Here is a 19,516-nt window from a genome sequence, read left to right as displayed (position 1 = left end):
AGAAAGCAATCTGTGCTCAGAAGTTCCTAATAAAAATAGGAAACTGTCTATTCTTAACTCCCCCAGACAATAACTGCTGAAGTCTTCCAGAAACTTTTATAGAGCTGAAAGAAGAAATACCTGCCCATATGCCACAACGTCTCAGATCACAGGCTAGTCCCTGGGCCATGTCCTTCCCTTTCTTAGTTTATCCTGCACTAAACAAAACTGTCTGGAATTCATTCTTTAAAGGTTTATTTATGGTACATTGAGATTGTTTATGTGAAGCAGGGTATTTGCCCATTTCCCTCTTGGGACAGTGTTTAAAACTACAGGGATATTTCCCTCTCTGGCACTTTCTGAAATACAATTAACAATACTGGATCTTTTTTCCTTTTAACAAATCTGGTTTTTATTTAGGGAGGGGAGGAAAAAAGTAAAGGGTCTGAAGTTTCCCAACAAATTATTTCAAGCCTTTGAGAAGACAGTTTAAGGCTTTTTAAATAGTGTCTTTGTTTGAAATTCCCCCTCACCCCCACCCTCTTGCTCTCTGACCATTAAAATGTGGGTTTTCTTCCAAACTAGATTGCTCAATTAAAGCCCTTCTTTTGTAATACCCCAATGCTCTAAATGGGAAAAGGACTGCTGTAGGCCACCTTGTGAAACCTTTTTAAAGGCTCCTGGCCTCTTTTGATCTTAAAAAAAGGAAGAAAGAAAAAAAAAAGAACATATAAACTACCTGGCATTTTCAGTATTAAGCAGCTACTCTCTAACATGCAACTTGGGAGAATAATGGAGGGGCACAGGGGGATAGGAATGCTGTGCTTTTGTCTCTGCATTTGTGAAATGGAACTATTATCTCCCCGTCTCCCATCACAGAGCAAGGAATCCAATTGAGATAGCAGATGTGAAACTGCTTTGAGTCCTTCTGAACAGACACTCTATCTGGCAATAATGTACCCTCAGTGTAAACCTGAAGAGACTTCCCTCTGAGATTTCTGACAGCCTCACTTCTGGCCTGGAGTCAAGAGAATCAAGATAATTATTCCTTTCAATACCAAAGACATGGTTACCTTTTAGTCAGACTCTTGTGATTCCTGCTCTGGGATAGGACTCCATTTCCTAAGCATATACTTTTAGCCATTACATATTCATCTCAAAGAGCATATTGCTCTTGCTAAGAGCTACTAATAAAGGGATATTACTCTGTTAGAAAACTCTCTGAATAAATGACATTATTTTATGAGTCCCAGACTCCACTAGGAGAACTCAAGACACAGTAAAACGGTAACTTCCACAAGCTGAGAATTTAATTCTGAAGTCCCAATTCCCAGAACCCTGCTTGAAACACGAACGTACCCCATTCAGGGTGCCCCCACCACACACCTCATAACATGGCTGCTCCACTGAATTTGTTTAACAGTCATTTGAAAACGCCTTGAAAACGTTCCTTAAATACAGTGCCAAATGAGACGTTCAACTCAAACAACCCGTTTACAGGACACAGAGCACACCTACAAGCATCAGTACCACGTGACCTGGGGAGGGGGGTGTCGGGAGCTACTTCAACTGCAGAAAACCAGACTGCATTTGTCAGTCGGGGGGAAGTTTTCTGCTGGGAACAATTTGAAAGGAATAGTGAGGTGTCTGTGTTTCTTAGTAAGATGATTTAAAAAACAAGAAGTCCTTAACTCTCAGGAAATTCTTAACATTGGTTTGTTGGGTGCATGCCAAGTGTTCTGGGGGAATATACACTTTATCAAACAAACCCATTCCAAAGGGTCACATAAGTCAAGTGGATACTTGTGGATATTAGCAAGATAGTGGTTTTCCCATGGTTTTCCCCCCATTCCCATGTTAATTATAAGTCTCCCCAGTCTCCTGGGCAACAGTAAATTAAGCAGATGGGACAGTTGGTTCCGAGAGGAGCCTGCACTATTCTCAGGGTGGCCACAGGAGCAATTGCTGCTCCCTTGTCCTGACCAGCACCCCCAACTGTTCATCCCCAGTTTGCCACATTAGTGAAGCAGTCGCCCTTACCCTATCCTTACCCAGATATGAACTGATGTTGATGAGACTACTGTCTCCTTACCCGTAAGTCTAGTTTAGAAGTTGTAAGTTGGCAAACTGTGGGCCACATGAGGCTCACACATGTGTTTTGATAGGCCCACAGGTTTGAAAAAAACAAGTGAAATTGGTTGCCAATGTTTGAAAACCAGGAGAGTCCACATAAAAATCCAGATTTCCGGCTTCACTTTAAAAATCTTAAGATCTGGCAACAACTGGGTTCACGTTACCCCACAATGGCACTTGGCTGAGGCCAGGCTTCAGTGAAGTGTGCACACCCATGTGCCACGGTCCTACCACGCTGCTGCACTTACTGCATTGCCAGCACAGTCCCAGTACACATCTAAATTTATAACCCCAGGTTTATTTATTTGTTCTCCATCTCTAGCCTTTCTTATTCAGAGAGAGGCCATCTTGAAGTATCTTAAAAGAGGCAGCAGGGGGCAGTGGAAAAGTCTAAGCTGGTGGTTTCATGGGGAGATGGTTACCTTGATAACCATCTTCAGGTGCAAGGGAGGAAAGAACCAGAAGCAATGGGTGCAAGCTGCAGGGAGGCAGATTTAGACTCAACCTAAGGAAAGACTTTCCAATAATGCCCTGGGCTCTGTGCCTGCTCCCATCACTACCTATCTACACAAGCTTGAATGACAAAACACTTGCCACTCCAATATCCTTATTCACAGAGCAAAGGGATCACTGACGGCTCTTACAGCCCCAAAATTCTCTGCTTCCTTATGTTCTTGGGGGCAGCAGAGTATAAGAGAAAACATATATAGACTTTAGAATTAGGCTTAGTTTTGAATCCAGCCCTGTCCCTTATTTATAACAGACTTCACTGCAGAAAATGAAGACAGCGTTCAGACTGTATCTGTCAAGTGCATATCAAGATGATCTGTAGGAGTGTTACATCCTGATACGGTGGTAGACGAAGCTACACCTCAGTGGTATGCAGCCAAGTCTTCCTTGAAGGTAGTGGACATTTCTAGAGTCAACTGTTCAAGAAAAGGTCGATATGGAGGAGAGAACTCTAAATGGGCAGGCAGGCGTTGGGCACAAAAGGAAGATAACTGTCTTAGCTGTAGCTTTTCTTGTGCGTCTGGTAGCAGGCCTACGAAAGGAGGCTTTTACCACATTGAGATACACCAAGAGCTAAGCAGAGGGCAGACGGGAGTCATGTAATTCTCTGTTACTTTGTTACTCCTCAGTCTTTAGCAAAGTCAGACACTTAAATGTTAAAAGAAGAGAAATGTATATAACTATATGTATGAGTCATTAAACCTCCTAGAAAAGGTAAACTGTAAAAATATCTGCTAGAAATAATGATACTGGACAGAAAAAGCACATAGTAAATACACTCATTCTTTTCCAGGGAAGAGTCATTTTTAAAAGTTACCCAGGTAAGAGCTCACCTTGAGATCCAACGGTAGCTTGTTGGAGGTGACCACACTCAGCTTGATCTGGGGAATGCTGATTTTGAGGTTTTCAAAGTAGTATCGCATTGGTGTTCCTCCTTGCTCAACTGTCTTTTCATGCAGGTTTTCATCATACTTTTCCACCTCTGATACAAAAGTAGAATTCTTTTGAATCAATCTATTAAAGTTTCATGATTCAAAAGCTTTCATTCATATTGAAAAAAACTCATAGAAAAATGTAAATTTTTATCTCTAAATTTAGTTTTTCAGCATTCACTAATACATACAGTATCCTGATGCCATTTCTTTGTAAAAACAGATCTGTTTCATGTTGTTTATCAAAAAAAGTTGCGGCTCTACCACCAGCTGGCAGATACTATCTTTGGAAAAAAAAAATTCCAAGTAGGAAAGCCAAAGGTCATGAGTGTGCTTGCTGGCAATGAGTTTTCTTGAAAACCATATTGTTATGATTATAAATGACCCAGATTAATGAATTTATTTCATAAGATGATATCCAAATAAGTATGTGGAGTGTAGTTTAATTGAATCATGAACAACATGACCAATTAAGTAACACATCTGAATGCCTTAAAAAAGAAACAAGCTGCATGCAGGCTATAAAGCACAGATAGCAGGACAAGCACTCTTCCCCAAATGGTGGACTTCATTTAAATAGCATACTCAAGGCAGATTTTTTGTTACCTCTTGGAGTAAAAAGGATTAACATGGGCTAAAACGCAGCAATGTACTCTCTGACTTGATAGATACACCTATACCCGTTTGGGCAGCTTATTTTTGCTTGGTTCCATGTGCCTTAGAAATAAAACTAAAGAGACTGTCTTATATCTACTTACCAAACAAATTTATACTGTAAGCTATCATAGTTCTTTTTGTAGAAAAAAAAGGAATAAGTTTTAAAAAAAAGATACTGCAACAGAGACCTGCTTATCTGCGCTCAGGAAACAGAAATAGCCACAGAGAGTGGAAGAAATGCTCCTCTGAAAGGCAGGCAAGGATTTTACAAAAGTCTAAATCCACTACACAATGCCTGGGGAGAAACTGATTTAGAGCAACTTATAAGAAAGGCATGTCCAATCAGATTTAAAGTAAAACTTCCCAGGAAGATACCAAAAGAGAATGCATACCTGACAGGCAGGCTCTCAAGTAGCTGTCTAAATACAAACAACGGCATTCCATCCCAAAGTGGAAAACACAGCATTAAACAGATAGGATCTTGCTTTTGATCCCAAATACACTTAAAAGCTTAAATTCTAAGCCTGGGATAAAAAAGGCAAAAATACATTTCTTGCATTGTGTGTATGTATGTACATATGTACAACACATCCCTAAAAATGTCTTTCTCTCTAACTTATATGAGCAGAAAAACATAAAAGTCTCTATCTTATCATTTCTTCAGCTTCCATATTTGTTTAGGCTTCTAAAGACTAAGCATTACTGAAGTATTTCTAAGCTGTATCTATGGTCTTATAAAGGCCATATGAGGAATCTAAAATAAAGAGGCAAAAGCTAAATTATTTGTGTAGCAATGCTGGAAATAAATTCAGTAAATAAATAAAGAGACAAAAGCTAAATTATTTCTGTAGCAATAGCTTATCTTACTAATCTTACTTTTCTTACTTGTCCAAGGAAGAATCAAGTAACTAGAAAATTGTGTAATTACATTAAAACATAAGGGTATCAATGTAAAAAAAAGTTCAGGAGGTGAGGCTGGTTAATTTTTTTCCCTCAACTAAACCAAAGGAACTGGGGCAAAGGGATTCTGATTTTTGGCCCTGAGTCTGTTTAATAAACAAAGGTTAGGAAACAAAGTGGTTCACTAAATGACTAACATCACTTCTGTTATCCTGGAGCAGATGGGTCAAAAAATGCAAGACAACGAGGAATAGTATACTGCTTCCCAAAGGCTTACCACTGGGTATTCCAGAATACCAGAAGAGCCTCTGAGCAGTTTCCCTGGTACACAGACACATCTCAACATCTGTCAACAAGCAACACTTCCAGAGAGGACAGCTGATGCACGAACCTTAGCTTCCTAGCTCAGGCCAGAGTGGAAAGGAAGCTTGTTGGGCATCCAGAGGCCACCTGTTTTCATAAGTAAGGCTAAAACCTGTCATCCATGGGCCAATTCCCAGGTAGAAACCTAGAACATTCAACATTACCTGATTCTGCTTGATCGTAGCCAAAGAAACTCAGCAGTTTGAGGAGCAGTTTCTCCTCAATTTGCACCGTGAATCTCTGAGCCGTGATCATCAGATGCTAGAGGTAAAGAAATTCTGATTTACAGTGTGAACACCAGAAGGAACTTTCCCCTGTGTCATTAGAAGGCCCCAGTGACATGACACGGTTTCTTTACTCAAGTGAATTTAGAATCACACCGCCAAATTATTTCTGGCTCAACACTCTCTATACTGTTAGAATTAGCCAAAAATCCCAGAAGATGTTTAGCTGACAATTCACTACCCTATTGTTTGGTTCCCAGGGCATCTGTGTCTCATTAGTCAGGATTACACTTTCAAATGCACTGTGGTGGATGATCTGTATGGTTCTGAGCTCACATGATGGCAGCTAGTTTACGGAGCAGCAGCTTGTGGATTTGAGGGCTGTATGCAGGCTTGGCCCCCATCGGCACTGGTAACAAAGGAGCGGAAATAAGGGAAGCAACCTCTTAGCCCCCACTTTTCCAGAATTTGCTGCTGTAACAGCTAGCTTATACATGGAGACTTCTCCAGGAAGGAATGTTTATCACTTTTGAATTATCTGCTTTTAGTAAACAGTATAGCAGCTTACACAGAAGGATGTCTGTCCCAACATCAGACCCCTCCTGCTTTCCAACAGTCCCTGGATTACTCTTTTTTAATAGTATGTCCAATCCTGATCAATCTAGAAGATGCTGTATGCTTTGCTACAGAGACTTCACTCTGATAAATACAGACTCTGGCCCCTGTGGATTCAATGCTATGACCTGAAAGGTCACCAAAAACAAAACCAACAACATGAAGTGCTAAGAGGAGTTCCTGCACATTCCTCTACACAATATATCAAGTCACTTGTGCCTTAACCTACAGGACTATATCCATCTACACCCAGCACTGCAGCCCTGAGACTTGGCAGTGAAAGGACAGTTAGCCTCTAGCATGGCGTCCACCCCACCAGCCTCTCCGGCCGGCCTACCTTGTAGATGTTGGTCAGTGCACTCTGACTGGGGAACCTCACTGCGTTCACTTGCACGGCGGGCCCTGTCTCAATGACCTCATTCTCACTGCTCAGGGGAGTCACATAGAGCATGAAGGGCTGAGTGGTACCGATGAGCTGATTGTCCACCTAGCACAAGAAAAAGCAGCAAAACAAAACAGAAACAGACAAGTTGCTCAGTTTTCACTTCTACCTGTGAGTGGGGTATCACACATGCAGGTCACTCAGAACCCTGCCATTTTACTCTACCTCAACAGTAGCTGAAAAATATATTCTCACTGAAGACCAGCAATAATAATAGTGGTAGTACTAATAACAGAGGCTATACATTGGTAAGTACTACGTGTCAGGCACCAAGCGAGTCACCTCATATGCCTTCCCTTCGAGACACATGACACCTGTGATGTCAGAGTTATAACTAAGGGCTCTGCTGCAATTCTTACCACAGCCTCTGAGGACTATCACTGTCCTCAGGTCACAGCTGAAGACGCTGAGGAGAGGGGCCCTTGCTTAAGGGTGCACAGCTAGTTGGTAAGAGAACTAGAACTCCATCCAGGTTGGGCTGATCCCCTGGCCAGTGCTCTTAACCACTGTGCTATTATTGCTTCTCTCTTCCTCCAAATTCCTTGAAGTCAGACAATTAAAACTACAGTATCAGTAGCTCAAACGGCTAGCAGATGGGAACTGTTGGCTATCCTAAAGTCAATATCCTTCTAGAAATGAAACAATGAGGTCAGTGGCATGAGGGACGGCCCTGTTCATCACCCCAACCAGCACCGTGACTGAAAACACACTCTGCACTCAGGTAAGTTCACGGACATCAGGAGGCTCACTGCAGGAAGCAGTCATGTCCATGTTCTGTTTTATACCAAAGCCCTGCACTAGGAAAGGGAAAGAGAAGAACATCTGTTGGGTACCCCTATGTGCAGTTTCTACACATCACCTAGTTGGACCCCTTATGACAACCTGAAGGCTAAGTATTAGTCCTCCCCACTTTACAACAAGTGAACAGAAGCTTAGAGAAGCTTAGAGAAGTGAAATTACCTGCTCACATTCACAGTTATTTAATAAGCAGGAGAGTTGGGACTCAAATGTGGCATTTCTGGCACCAAGTCCTTTGACCTTTCCATTATATCTATGGATTTCCACATAGTCATTTTGTATAATGGCTGCTGACATTCATTCTGCTGGCCCTCAAAGTGCAGGGATAAGGGCAAGAGACCTGGAGGCTTTTTCCTACCGCCATTCTTGCCCCCTGCCACGTACTCTGTACAGCTGCCAAAGTGATTATTTCAGAAATACAATCAAGACAAGTCCCTCCTTGCTTTACACCCTTCAGTGGCTTCTCTTTCTCTCAGGATAAAACCAAACTTACCACGGCCTCCAAGGCCCCCACACTCTGGACACTGCCCACCTCTCCAACTTCACCCCAAACCACTCTCCTCCAGGGCCACTACAATCCACACACATGAGCCTTCTGTTGCTCAAATGTGGGCAACTCTCTCCTCCTGTAGGGTCTTTGAATTCCCCAACATTCTTCTCTGTGGTTTGCCCATTCTCTCTCTCCAAACTCAGCTCTCATCTCCTCAGGAAGATCTTCCCAGCCACTTTCTCTATAGCAGCACCATCCCTCTTTTTTCCTTTATGCAGTCATTACAGTTTGCAATTATTTGCTTGCTTGCTCATTTATCGGCTGACTTCTTCCCTAAGCTGTTAGCTCAAAAAGAGCAGACAACTCATCTCTTCAGTCATGGCTGTGTCTCCAGAGTGAGTACCATGCCTGGCACACAGCTGATGCTCAGTCTTTACTTCACTGAGTGAATTAATCACCAGTCACGTCCAATGGAGGAAATGACAAGGAAGTTCTCACTTCATTCTGACTTCTCCTTTGTTCTCTCCCCAAATACATTTGACACAAGGTATACTGAGAATTACTAATTCTAGTTTTATTCTCCCAATTAGATTAGATGCTCCCTAAGGATGGGAATGTATTTTCAATTTCTAAAAATTCTTTCTCATAGCACTAGTCATCATAGTAAATACAAATCTTTTTATTTTTTAATATTTATAGCACACAATAAATCAAGGTACTTTTTCAAATTAAAGTAAAGAGTTAATGAAATTAAGGAACAGCAAATGGATCCTTGGCTCTTCTCTGTAAAGGTCAAAAAATACAAACTTAGATACAACATAGTAACTTTGTTTGCCCTAAAACAATTGGGATGATTAACGTAGACTTTCTGCTCTCTGTGACACATGATAAAAGAAGAACATTTCCTGAGAAGGGGTCTTAGCATGGATGGAAGAGTAGGACAGGAAGGGAGCCCCCCAGGCTCGGGGGCACACTGTATACTTCCAGGAGAAATGCAGGCTGTCCATTTGGGGAGAGAATCACAGTCTAGGACTTTGGATCCTTCTTTTGGAAATGTTTACCAGGAACTTTTCAGGACATTTCAGTCTTGGTGGAGGCTGAGAAGAAGCACTCCAAGTAGATGTTACAGAAATAAAGAGAAATTGTCTTGACAGTATGTCAACAAAACTCTGGCAAAAAATGACTCTGGCAAAAATGGTCAAAATTAACATTTTCACAACCCTGAAAGTTAATCAAGAGCTCGTGACAATCCAGGGATCATTTACTCAAGACAATTAACAGAAACTCAGCAAGAACAGTAAGCTCGGCGGCACTTCCTCTTGGCCTGTTCGCATTCACCCTCCCCAGGTCCACAGTGACCTCAAGAACTGCAGCAGCCTGGCAGCCAGTGGAGGCCCAGGAGGAGTTTGCGGTCCCCCCACAAGCTCTACCTATTCCCAGAGAGCTTCCATTTTTTGGCTTGTCTGACACCTCTCCCTTTCCTGATATTAGTCATTTCTGCCATCTTCTCTTTTTTCTCTTGATTAATCTTGTTAGAGGATTATTAACTTTATCAGTCACTTCAAAGAAGGATTGATATAGTTGATTTTTTTTTAACTGTACTTGCTGGTTTCTATTTCATTGATTTCCACTAAGAACTTTATTAATTTCCTTTCTTGTGCTTATTTTGGGTTTAATTTGTTGTTGTTTAATCTCTTAAGATGACATCTGAGTTCACTGTTTCAGACCTTTCTCCTTTTCTCATAGGTATTTAGTGCTATAAATCTCCTCCAGTAGTAGACGTTTGGTGGCATTTCACAAATTCTGTGTTTTCATTTTCATTCACTTCACAATATTTTCTAATTTCTATTTTGATTTCTTCTTCAATCTATCGGTTACTTACAAGTGTATTATTTAGTTTCCAAATATTTGGGGGGATTTTCCCAACCATCTTTCCTGTTATTCCAACTCTAATTCCTTTGTGATCAAGGCACATGTTGTGGGGTGACTTGAATTCTTTGAATTTGCTGAGAACTGTTTTAGGGTCCAGACTGTGATCTACCTTGGAAATGTTTCATGGTCACCTAAGAATGCACTTCCTGCTGTTGCTGGGTGAACTGTTCTATAGCGTCAATTAGGGCTGGCTGGTTGATAGTGCTATTCAAGTCCTGTGTGTCTTTGACGGTTTTTCCACTTATTTGTTCTATCAACTTTTCGAAGAGTGATAATGAAATCTTTTACTATAAATGTGAATTTGCCTATTTCTTCTTTTAGTTCTTTTAAGTTTTTGCTTCATATATTTTGAAGCTCCATGATTACATGTGTAAATATTCAGGATTGTTTTATTCTCTTGATTGTCTCTTTCATCATTAGGAAATTACCTTCCTTATTCCTGGTAATATTCTTTGCTCTATAATCTATTCTGTCAGCCATTCTGATGACTAGTGTCAGCTTGGTATATCTTCTCCTGTTCTGTACCTTTAAAGTGTTTGTTTCTTTGCATTTAATGAGTGTTTCTTGAGGGCAGCATATAACTGCCTTTTTATGTAATCTGCTTTTTTATCTAATCTCTGCCTTAGAACTGCTAGTATTTATAGCAATTACACCTAATTAATAGTACAGCTAACTTTGAATGAGGCTATATTGTGATACTTGTTTTCTCTTTTTCCCATTTATTCTTATCCACATTTTCTTCTTTCTCTGCCTTCTCTTCGACTAATCAAGTATTTCTCATAATTCCATTTTGTCTCCTTTATTGGATTATTAGTTGTAACTCTCTGTATTTGGTGGTTGCTTTAGAGTTTATAGCATTCATCTTTAATTTATCAGTTGACATTCAAATGGCACAATACTCATATAAGAAAATTACAGGAACATACATCCATTTCTCCCCCTCTAGACTTTATGCTATTGTTTTCATGCAGTTTACCCCAACATGTTATAGATCCCAAAATACAGTGCTAGTATTATTTTCAAAAAAGTTGATTATGTCTTAAAGAGATTTAAATAAGATAATCCTGAGAGGATTAAAGATGGTGGCGTAAGAGGTGAGACAGAGACTTCCTCCTAAAACCACATATAATACAAAAATATAATTAATACAACTAATCCTCAAAGAGCAACAGGAAAGGAGGCTGCGCCAGAGTGCACACACCTGGAGAAAAGAGCAGACCTTATGGAACAGGGTAACATACCAAAGCCGTGACCTGGTGGGACGCAAGTCTTTCCCCTACCCCAGCTCACTGGCAGGAGGAAGAGAAATGGAGCAGGGAGGGAGTAGAGGCCTGGGACTGCTGAATACCTAGCACTGGAGATCTGCTCTGGGAGCACAAACCTACATTGCATGGTGCTCTGGTGATTAGTGGAGTTGGAAAGCTAAGACAGGCAGAATACTTGGAGAGACTGAGATGCCAACTGCCTGTGGAAAACAGGGATCCATATCTGGCTAATCTGGGCACGCACTCTGAGAGACTTCCTAAAAGCAAGAGGGCTGCTAAAGGGGCAAGGATTGCACAGATCTTACTGCTCAGGAGAAAGGACAGTAGACAAAATTGTCAGGGTGCACTCTGCCTAGCAGGTTGGGAACTTTCACTATCTTCAGGCACTCCATCCCCCTAGCTGGCTACGCAGCTCCAAGGCCGCCCACCATGATACAGAGCCTGCTGTGCCTTCCTCCCAGCCAGCCCACACCTGGCTTGCAAACCGGCAAACCGGCAAACCCTACCCCAGCATCAGGCCAGCCAGAGGGCAGCCCCGCCAATAGCAGCTACAAACACAAAGCATAGACGATTACACCTGTGTATTTGGCCCACTGTTTTGGGAGACAGGCATAGCAGCCCAGACACAGGATAGATAACCTCCTAGCCAGACTTAATCAAGAAAAAAAGAGAGTCTACACACATAAACAGAATCAGAGATGAGAAAGGAAAAACCACTATGGACACCACAGAAATACAAAGAATTATGAGAGAATACTCTGAAAAATTATATGCTAACAAACTGGATAACCTAGAAGAAATGGACAACTTTCTAGAAAAATACAACCTTCCAAGGCTGACCCAGGAAGAAACAGAAAATCTGAAAAGACCAATTACCAGCAACAAAATTGAATTGGTAATCAAAAAACTACCTAAGAACAAAACTCCTGTACCAGATGGCTTCACTGCTGAATTTTATCAAACATTTAGTGAAGACCTAATACCCATTCTCCTTAAAGCTTTCCAAAAAGTAGAAGAGGGAATACTTCCAAACACATTCTATGAGGCCAGCATCACCCTAATACCAAAACCAGGCAAAGACACCACAAAAAAAGAAAATTACAGACCAATATCCCTAACAAATATAGATGCAAAATTACTCAACAAAATATTAGCAAACCAAATTCAAAAATACATCAAAAAGATCATCCATCATGATCAACTAGGATTTATTCCGGGGATACAAGGATGGTACAATATTAGAAAATCCATCAACATCATCCACCACATCAACAAAAAGGACAAAAATACATGATCATCTCCATAGATGCTGAAAAGCATTTGACAAAATTCAACATCCATTCATGATAAAAACTCTCAACAAAATGGGTATAGAGAGTAAATACCTCAACATAATAAAGGTCATATATGACAAACCCACAGCCAACATCATACTTAACAGTGAGAAGCTGAAAGCCCTTCCTTTAAGACTGGGAACAAGACAAGGATGCCCACTCTCCCCACTTTTATTCAAATACTTCTGGAGGTCCTCACCACAGCAGTCAGACAACACAAAGAAATAAAAGGCATCCAGATTGGTAAAGAAGAAGTTAAACTGTCACTGTTTGCAGAAGACATGATACTGTATATAAAAAACCCTAAAGAATCCACTCCAAAACTACTAGATCTAATATCTGAATTCAGCAAAGCTGCAGGATGCAAAGTGAATACACAGAAATCTGTTGCACTCCTATACACTAATGATGAACTAGCAGAAAGAGAAATCAGGAAAACAATTCCATTCACAATTACATAGAAAAGAATAAAATACCAGAGGGGCGGAAGATGGCGGCCTGAGTAGAGCAGCGGAAATCTCCTCCCAAAACAACATATATCTATGAAAATATAACAAAGACAACCCTTCCTAGAATAAAGACCAGAGGACACAGGACAATATCCAGACCACATCCGCACCTGAGAGAACCCAGCGCCTCGCGAAGGGGGTAAGATACAAGCCCCGGCCCGGCGGGAGCCGAGCGCCCCTCCCCCCAGCTCCCGGCGGGAGAAGAGCAGGCAGAGCGGGAGGGAGACGGAGCACAGGACGGCCGAACACCCAGCCCCAGCCATCCGGGCCAGAGCGCAGACACAGTGCGTGCACGGGGGCCCTGGATACTAGGGAAACAGGGCAGCAAGAACAGTGAGCGGGCACTGGAGGCCGGGCGCCGGAGGACATAAGAAAAGCGCGCGACCATATTTTTTTTGCTTTTTTGCTGTTTTGTTTTGGCGAGCGCTTTTTGGAAGTCTTAAAGGGATAGGGACCCCAATACTAGGGAAACAGGGCAGAAAGACCGGTGAGCAGAGGCCTGAGGCTGGCACTGGAGAATAAAGAAAAACGAATGACCACCTTTTTTTTTTTTTTTTTTAATTAAAAACTTTTTTTTTTTTAATTTAAAAATTTTTTTTTTCTTTTTTTTTTTGGTGGGCGTTGTTTTGTTTTGGCGGGTGCTTTTTAGAAGTCTTAAAGGGGCAGGGCGGGACACTTAACCCAGAGGTAGGGAATCCGGGGACCTCTGGGCACCCTAACCCCTGGGCTGCAGGGAGCAGGGAGGCCCCTTACGGAGATAAATAGCCTCCCAGCCGCTCCTGCTCCAACGCGACTCCACCACTTTGGAGCAGCTGCCCGAGCCAGGCCACGCCCACAGCAACAGCGGAGATTAACTCCATAGCAGCCGGGCAGGAAGCAGAAACCCTGTCTGCGCGCAGCTGCCCAGCACAAGCCACTAGAGGTCGCTGTTCTCCCAGGAGAGGAGGGCCACAAACGAACAAGAAGGGAAGTTCTTCCAGCCGTCACTCGTCCCAGTTCTGCAGACTATTCCTATCACCATGAAAAGGCAAAGCTACAGGCAGACAAAGTTCACAGAGACAACACCAGAGAAGGAGACAGACCTAACCAGTCTCCCTGAAAAAGAATTCAAAATAAGAATCATAAACATGCTGACAGAGATGCAGAGAAATACGCAAGAGAAATGGGATGAAGTCCGGAAGGAGATCACAGATGCCAGAAAGGAGATCACAGAAATGAAACAAACTCTGGAAGGGTTTATAAGCAGAATGGATAGAATGCAAGAGGCCATTGATGGAATTGAAATCAGAGAACAGGAACGCATAGAAGCTGACATAGAGAGAGACAAAAGGATCTCCAGGAATGAAACAATATTAAGAGAACTGTGTGACCAATCCAAAAGGAACAATATCCGTATTATAGGGGTCCCAGAAGAAGAAGAGAGAGGAAAAGAGATGGAAAGTATCTTAGAAGAAATAATTGCTGAAAACTTCCCCACACTGGGGGAGGAAGTAATCGAACAGACCACGGAAATACACAGAACCCCCAACAGAAAGGATCCAAGAAGGGCAACAACAAGACACATAATAATTAAAATGGCAAAGATCAAGGACAAGGAAAGAGTGTTAAAGGCAGCTAGAGAGAAAAAGGTCACCTATAAAGGGAAACCCATCAGGCTAACATCAGATTTCTCAACAGAAACCCTACAGGCCAGAAGAGAATGGCATGATATATTTAATACAACGAAACAGAAGGGCCTTGAACCAAGGATACTGTATCCAGCACGACTATCATTCAAATATGACGGTGGGATTAAACAATTCCCAGACAAACAAAAGCTGAGGGAATTTGCTTTCCACAAACCACCTCTACAGAACATCTTACAGGGACTGCTCTAGATGGGAGCAATCCTAGAAAGAGCACAGCACAAAACACCCAACATATGAAGAATCGAGGAGGAGGAACAAGAAGGGAGAGAAGAAAAGAATCTCCAGAAAGTGTATATAAAAGCTCAATAAGTGAGCTAAGTTAGGCAGTAAGATACTAAAGAGGCTAACCTTGAACCTTTGGTAACCACGAATTTAAAGCCTGCAATGGCAATAGGTACATATCTTCCAATAGTCACCCTAAATGTTAATGGGTTGAATGCACCAATCAAAAGACACAGAGTAACAGAATGGATAAAAAAGCAAGACCCATGTATATGCTGCTTACAAGAAACTGACCTCAAACCCAAAGACATGTACAGACTAAAAGTCAAGGGATGGAAAAACATATTTCAAGCAAACAACAGTGAGAAGAAAGCAGGGGTTGCAGTACTAATATCAGACAAAATAGACTTCAAAACAAAGAAAGTAACAAGAGATAAAGAAGGACACTACATAATGATAAAGGGCTCAGTCAAACAAGAGGATATAACCATTCTAAATATATATGCACCCAACACAGGAGCACCAGCATATGTGAAACAAATACTAACAGAACTAAAGGGGGATATAGACCGCAATGCATTCATTCTAGGAGACTTCAACACACCACTCACCCCAAAGGATAGATCCACTGGGCAGAAAATAAGTAAGGACACGGAAGCACTGAACAACACAGTAGAGCAGATGGACCTAATAGACATCTATAGAACTCTACATCCAAAAGCAGCAGGATATACATTCTTCTCAAGTGTACATGGAACATTCTCCAGAATAGACCACATACTAGGCCACAAAAAGAGCCTCAGAAAATTCCAAAAGGTTGAAATCCTACCAACCAACTTTTCAGACCACAAAGGCATAAAACTAGAAATAAACTGTACAAAGAAAGCAAAGAGGCGCACAAACACATGGAGGCTTAACAACACGCTCCTAAATAATCAATGGATCAATGACCAAATCAAAATGGAGATCCAGCAATATATGGAAACAAATGACAACAACAACACTAAGCCCCAACTTCTGTGGGACACAGCAAAAGCAGTCTTAAGAGGAAAGTATATAGCTATCCAAGCATATTTAAGAAAGGAAGAGCAATCCCAAATGAATGGTCTAATGTCACAATTATCGAAATTGGAAAAAGAAGAACAGATGAGGCCTAAGGTCAGCAGAAGGAGGGACATAATAAAGATCAGAGAAGAAATAAATAAAATTGAGAAGAATAAAACAATAGCAAAAATCAATGAAACCAAGAGCTGGTTCTTCGAGAAAATAAACAAAATAGATAAGCCTCTAGCCAGACTTATTAAGAAGAAAAGAGGGTCAACACAAATCAACAGTATCAGAAACGAGAAAGGAAAAATCACGACGGACCCCACGGAAATGCAAAGAATTATTGGAGAATACTATGAAAACCTATATGCTAACAAGCTGGGAAACCTAGGAGAAATGGACAACTTCCTAGAAAAATATAACCTTCCAAGATTGACCCAGAAAGAAACAGAAAATCTAAACAGACCAATTACCAGCAACGAAATTGAAGCGGTAATCAAAAAACTACCAAAGAACAAAACCCCTGGGCCAGATGGATTTACCTCGGAATTTTATCAGACATACAGGGAAGATATAATACCCATTCTCCTTAAAGTTTTCCAAAAAATAGAGGAGGAGGGGATACTCCCAAACTCATTCTATGAAGCTAACATCACCCTAATACCAAAACCAGGCAAAGACCCCACCAAAAAAGAAAACTACACACCAATATCCCTGATGAACGTAGATGCAAAAATACTCAACAAAATATTAGCAAACCGAATTCAAAAATACATCAAGAGGATCATACACCATGACCAAGTGGGATTCATCCCAGGGATGCAAGGATGGTACAACATTCGAAAGTCCATCAACATCATCCACCACATCAACAAAAAGAAAGACAAAAACCACATGATCATCTCCATAGATGCTGAAAAAGCATTTGACAAAGTTCAACATCCATTCATGTTAAAAACTCTCAGCAAAATGGGAATAGAGGGCAAGTACCTCAACATAATAAAGGCCATCTATGATAAACCCACAGCCAACATTATATTGAACAGCGAGAAGCTGAAAGCATTTCCGCTGAGATCGGGAACTAGACAGGGATGCCCACTCTCTCCACTGTTATTTAACATAGTACTGGAGGTCCTAGCCACGGCAATCAGACAAAATAAAGAAATACAAGGAATCCAGATTGGTAAAGAAGAAGTTAAACCGTCACTATTTGCAGATGACATGATACTGTACATAAAAAACCCTAAAGACTCCACCCCAAAACTACCAGAACTGATATCGGAATACAGCAAAGTTGCAGGATACAAAATCAACACACAGAAATCTGTGGCTTTCCTATATACTAACAATGAACCAACAGAAAGAGAAATCAGGAAAACAACTCCATTCACAATTGCATCCAAAAAAATAAAATACCTAGGAATAAACCTAACCAAAGAAGTGAAAGACTTATACTCTGAAAACTACAAGTCACTCTTAAGAGAAATTAAAGGGGACACTAACAGATGGAAACTCATCCCATGCTCGTGGCTAGGAAGAATTAATATCGTCAAAATGGCCATCCTGCCCAAAGCAATATACAGATTTGATGCAATCCCTATGAAACTACCAGCAACATTCTTCAATGAACTGGAACAAATAATTCAAAAATTCATATGGAAACACCAAAGACCCCGAATAGCCAAAGCAATCCTGAGAAAGAAGAATAAAGTAGGGGGGATCTCACTCCCCAACTTCAAGCTCTACTATAAAGCCATAGTAATCAAGACAACTTGGTACTGGCACAAGAGCAGAGCCACAGACCAATGGAACAGACTAGAGAATCCAGACATTAACCCAGACATATATGGTCAATTAATATTTGATAAAGGAGCCATGGACATACAATGGCGAAATGACAGTCTCTTCAACAGGTGGTGCTGGCAAAACTGGACAGCTACATGTAGGAGAATGAAACTGGACCATTGTCTAACCCCATAAACAAAAGTAAACTAAAAATGGATCAAAGACCTGAATGTAAGCCATGAAACCATTAAACTCTTGGAAGAAAACATAGGCAAAAACCTCTTAGACATAAACATGAGTGACCTCTTCTTGAACATATCTCCCCGGGCAAGGAAAACAACAGCAAAAATGAGTAAGTGGGACTATATTAAGCTGAAAAGCTTCTGTACAGCAAAAGACACCATCAATAGAACAAGAAGGATCCCTACAGTATGGGAGAATATATTTGAAAATGACACATCCGATAAAGGCTTGACGTCCAGAATATATAAGGAGCTCACACGCCTCAACAAACAAAAAACAAATAACCCAATTAAAAAATGGGCAGAGGAACTGAACAGACAGTTCTCCAAAAAAGAAATACAGATGGCCAACAGACACATGAAAAGATGCTCCACATCGCTAATTATCAGAGAAATGCAAATTAAAACTACAATGAGGTATCACCTCACACCAGTAAGGATGGCTGCCATCCAAAAGACAAACAACAACAAATGTTGGCGAGGCTGTGGAGAAAGGGGAACCCTCCTACACTGCTGGTGGGAATGTAAGTTAGTTCAACCATTGTGGAAAGCAGTATGGAGGTACATCAAAATGCTCAAAACAGACTTACCATTTGACCCAGGAATTCCACTCCTAGGAATTTACCCTAAGAATGCAGCAATCAAGTTTGAGAAAGACAGATGCACCCCTATGTTTATTGCAGCACTATTTACAATAGCCAAGAATTGGAAGCAACCTAAATGTCCATCGATAGATGAATGGATAAAGAAGAAGTGGTACATATACACAATGGAATACTACTCAGCCATAAGAAAAGGGCAAATCCAATCATTTGCAGCAACATGGATGGAGCTGGAGGGTATTATGCTCAGTGAAACAAGCCAAGCGGAGAAAGAGAAATACCAAATGATTTCACTTATCTGTGGAATATAAGAACAAAGGAAAAACTGAAGGAACAAAACAGCACCAGAATCACAGAACTCAAGAATGGACTAACAGGTACCAAAGGGAAAGGGACTGGGGAGGATGGGTGGGTAGGGAGGGATAAGGGGGGGAGAAGTAGGGGGGTATTAAGATTAACATGCATGGGGGGGTAGGAGAAAAGGGAGGGCTGTACAACACAGAGAAGGCAAGAAGTGATTCTACAACATTTTGCTATGCTGATGGACAGTGACTGTAAAGGGGTTTATAGGGGAGACCTGGTATAGGGGAGAGCCTAGTAAACATAATATTCGTCATGTAAGTGTGGATTAGTGATACCAAAAACAAAGCAAAAAAAAAAAAAAAAAAGGGCAGTTCCTGTGTGGTAACCTCCAATGAGTTCTACACAAGGGTATAAAGGGCATATAAAAGTGTAGGCAAAGGGTCTGTTTGTGTTTATACAGAGGATCAAAGCCTAATTGGGCTACCCCGAAAATGAACTAAGATATGATATGAAAAAGAACTTCCAACATCTGCACTCTCTGGAA

At 41.2% G+C, this 19,516-nt stretch overlaps 1 protein-coding gene across 15 annotated transcripts in view; it reads right to left on the bottom strand.

The window, feature by feature from the left end:
- Positions 1 to 19,516, bottom strand: part of VPS13D (vacuolar protein sorting 13 homolog D) — a 286,614-nt gene that overhangs the window by 103,326 nt on the left and 163,772 nt on the right. For all 15 annotated transcript variants that reach the window (XR_008996895.1, XR_008996896.1, XM_057499741.1 and 12 more), the window contains 3 exons: positions 6,651 to 6,800; positions 5,639 to 5,735; positions 3,456 to 3,604 (listed from right to left, as the gene is read on the bottom strand). Coding sequence is in view for 13 of the 15 variants with exons in the window: in XM_057499741.1 (XP_057355724.1) it covers positions 3,456 to 3,604; positions 5,639 to 5,735; positions 6,651 to 6,800 (396 nt within the window). In the remaining 2 variants the exon portion in view is untranslated. The remainder of the gene's footprint in view (positions 1 to 3,455; positions 3,605 to 5,638; positions 5,736 to 6,650; positions 6,801 to 19,516) is intronic.

The sequence above is a fragment of the Manis pentadactyla genome, chromosome 4, assembly GCF_030020395.1.
Source record: "Manis pentadactyla isolate mManPen7 chromosome 4, mManPen7.hap1, whole genome shotgun sequence".
NCBI classification, from domain to species: domain Eukaryota; kingdom Metazoa; phylum Chordata; class Mammalia; order Pholidota; family Manidae; genus Manis; species Manis pentadactyla.
The sequence above is the reverse complement of the archived record's forward strand: the minus strand, read 5'-3'. Positions and strand labels throughout refer to the sequence as shown.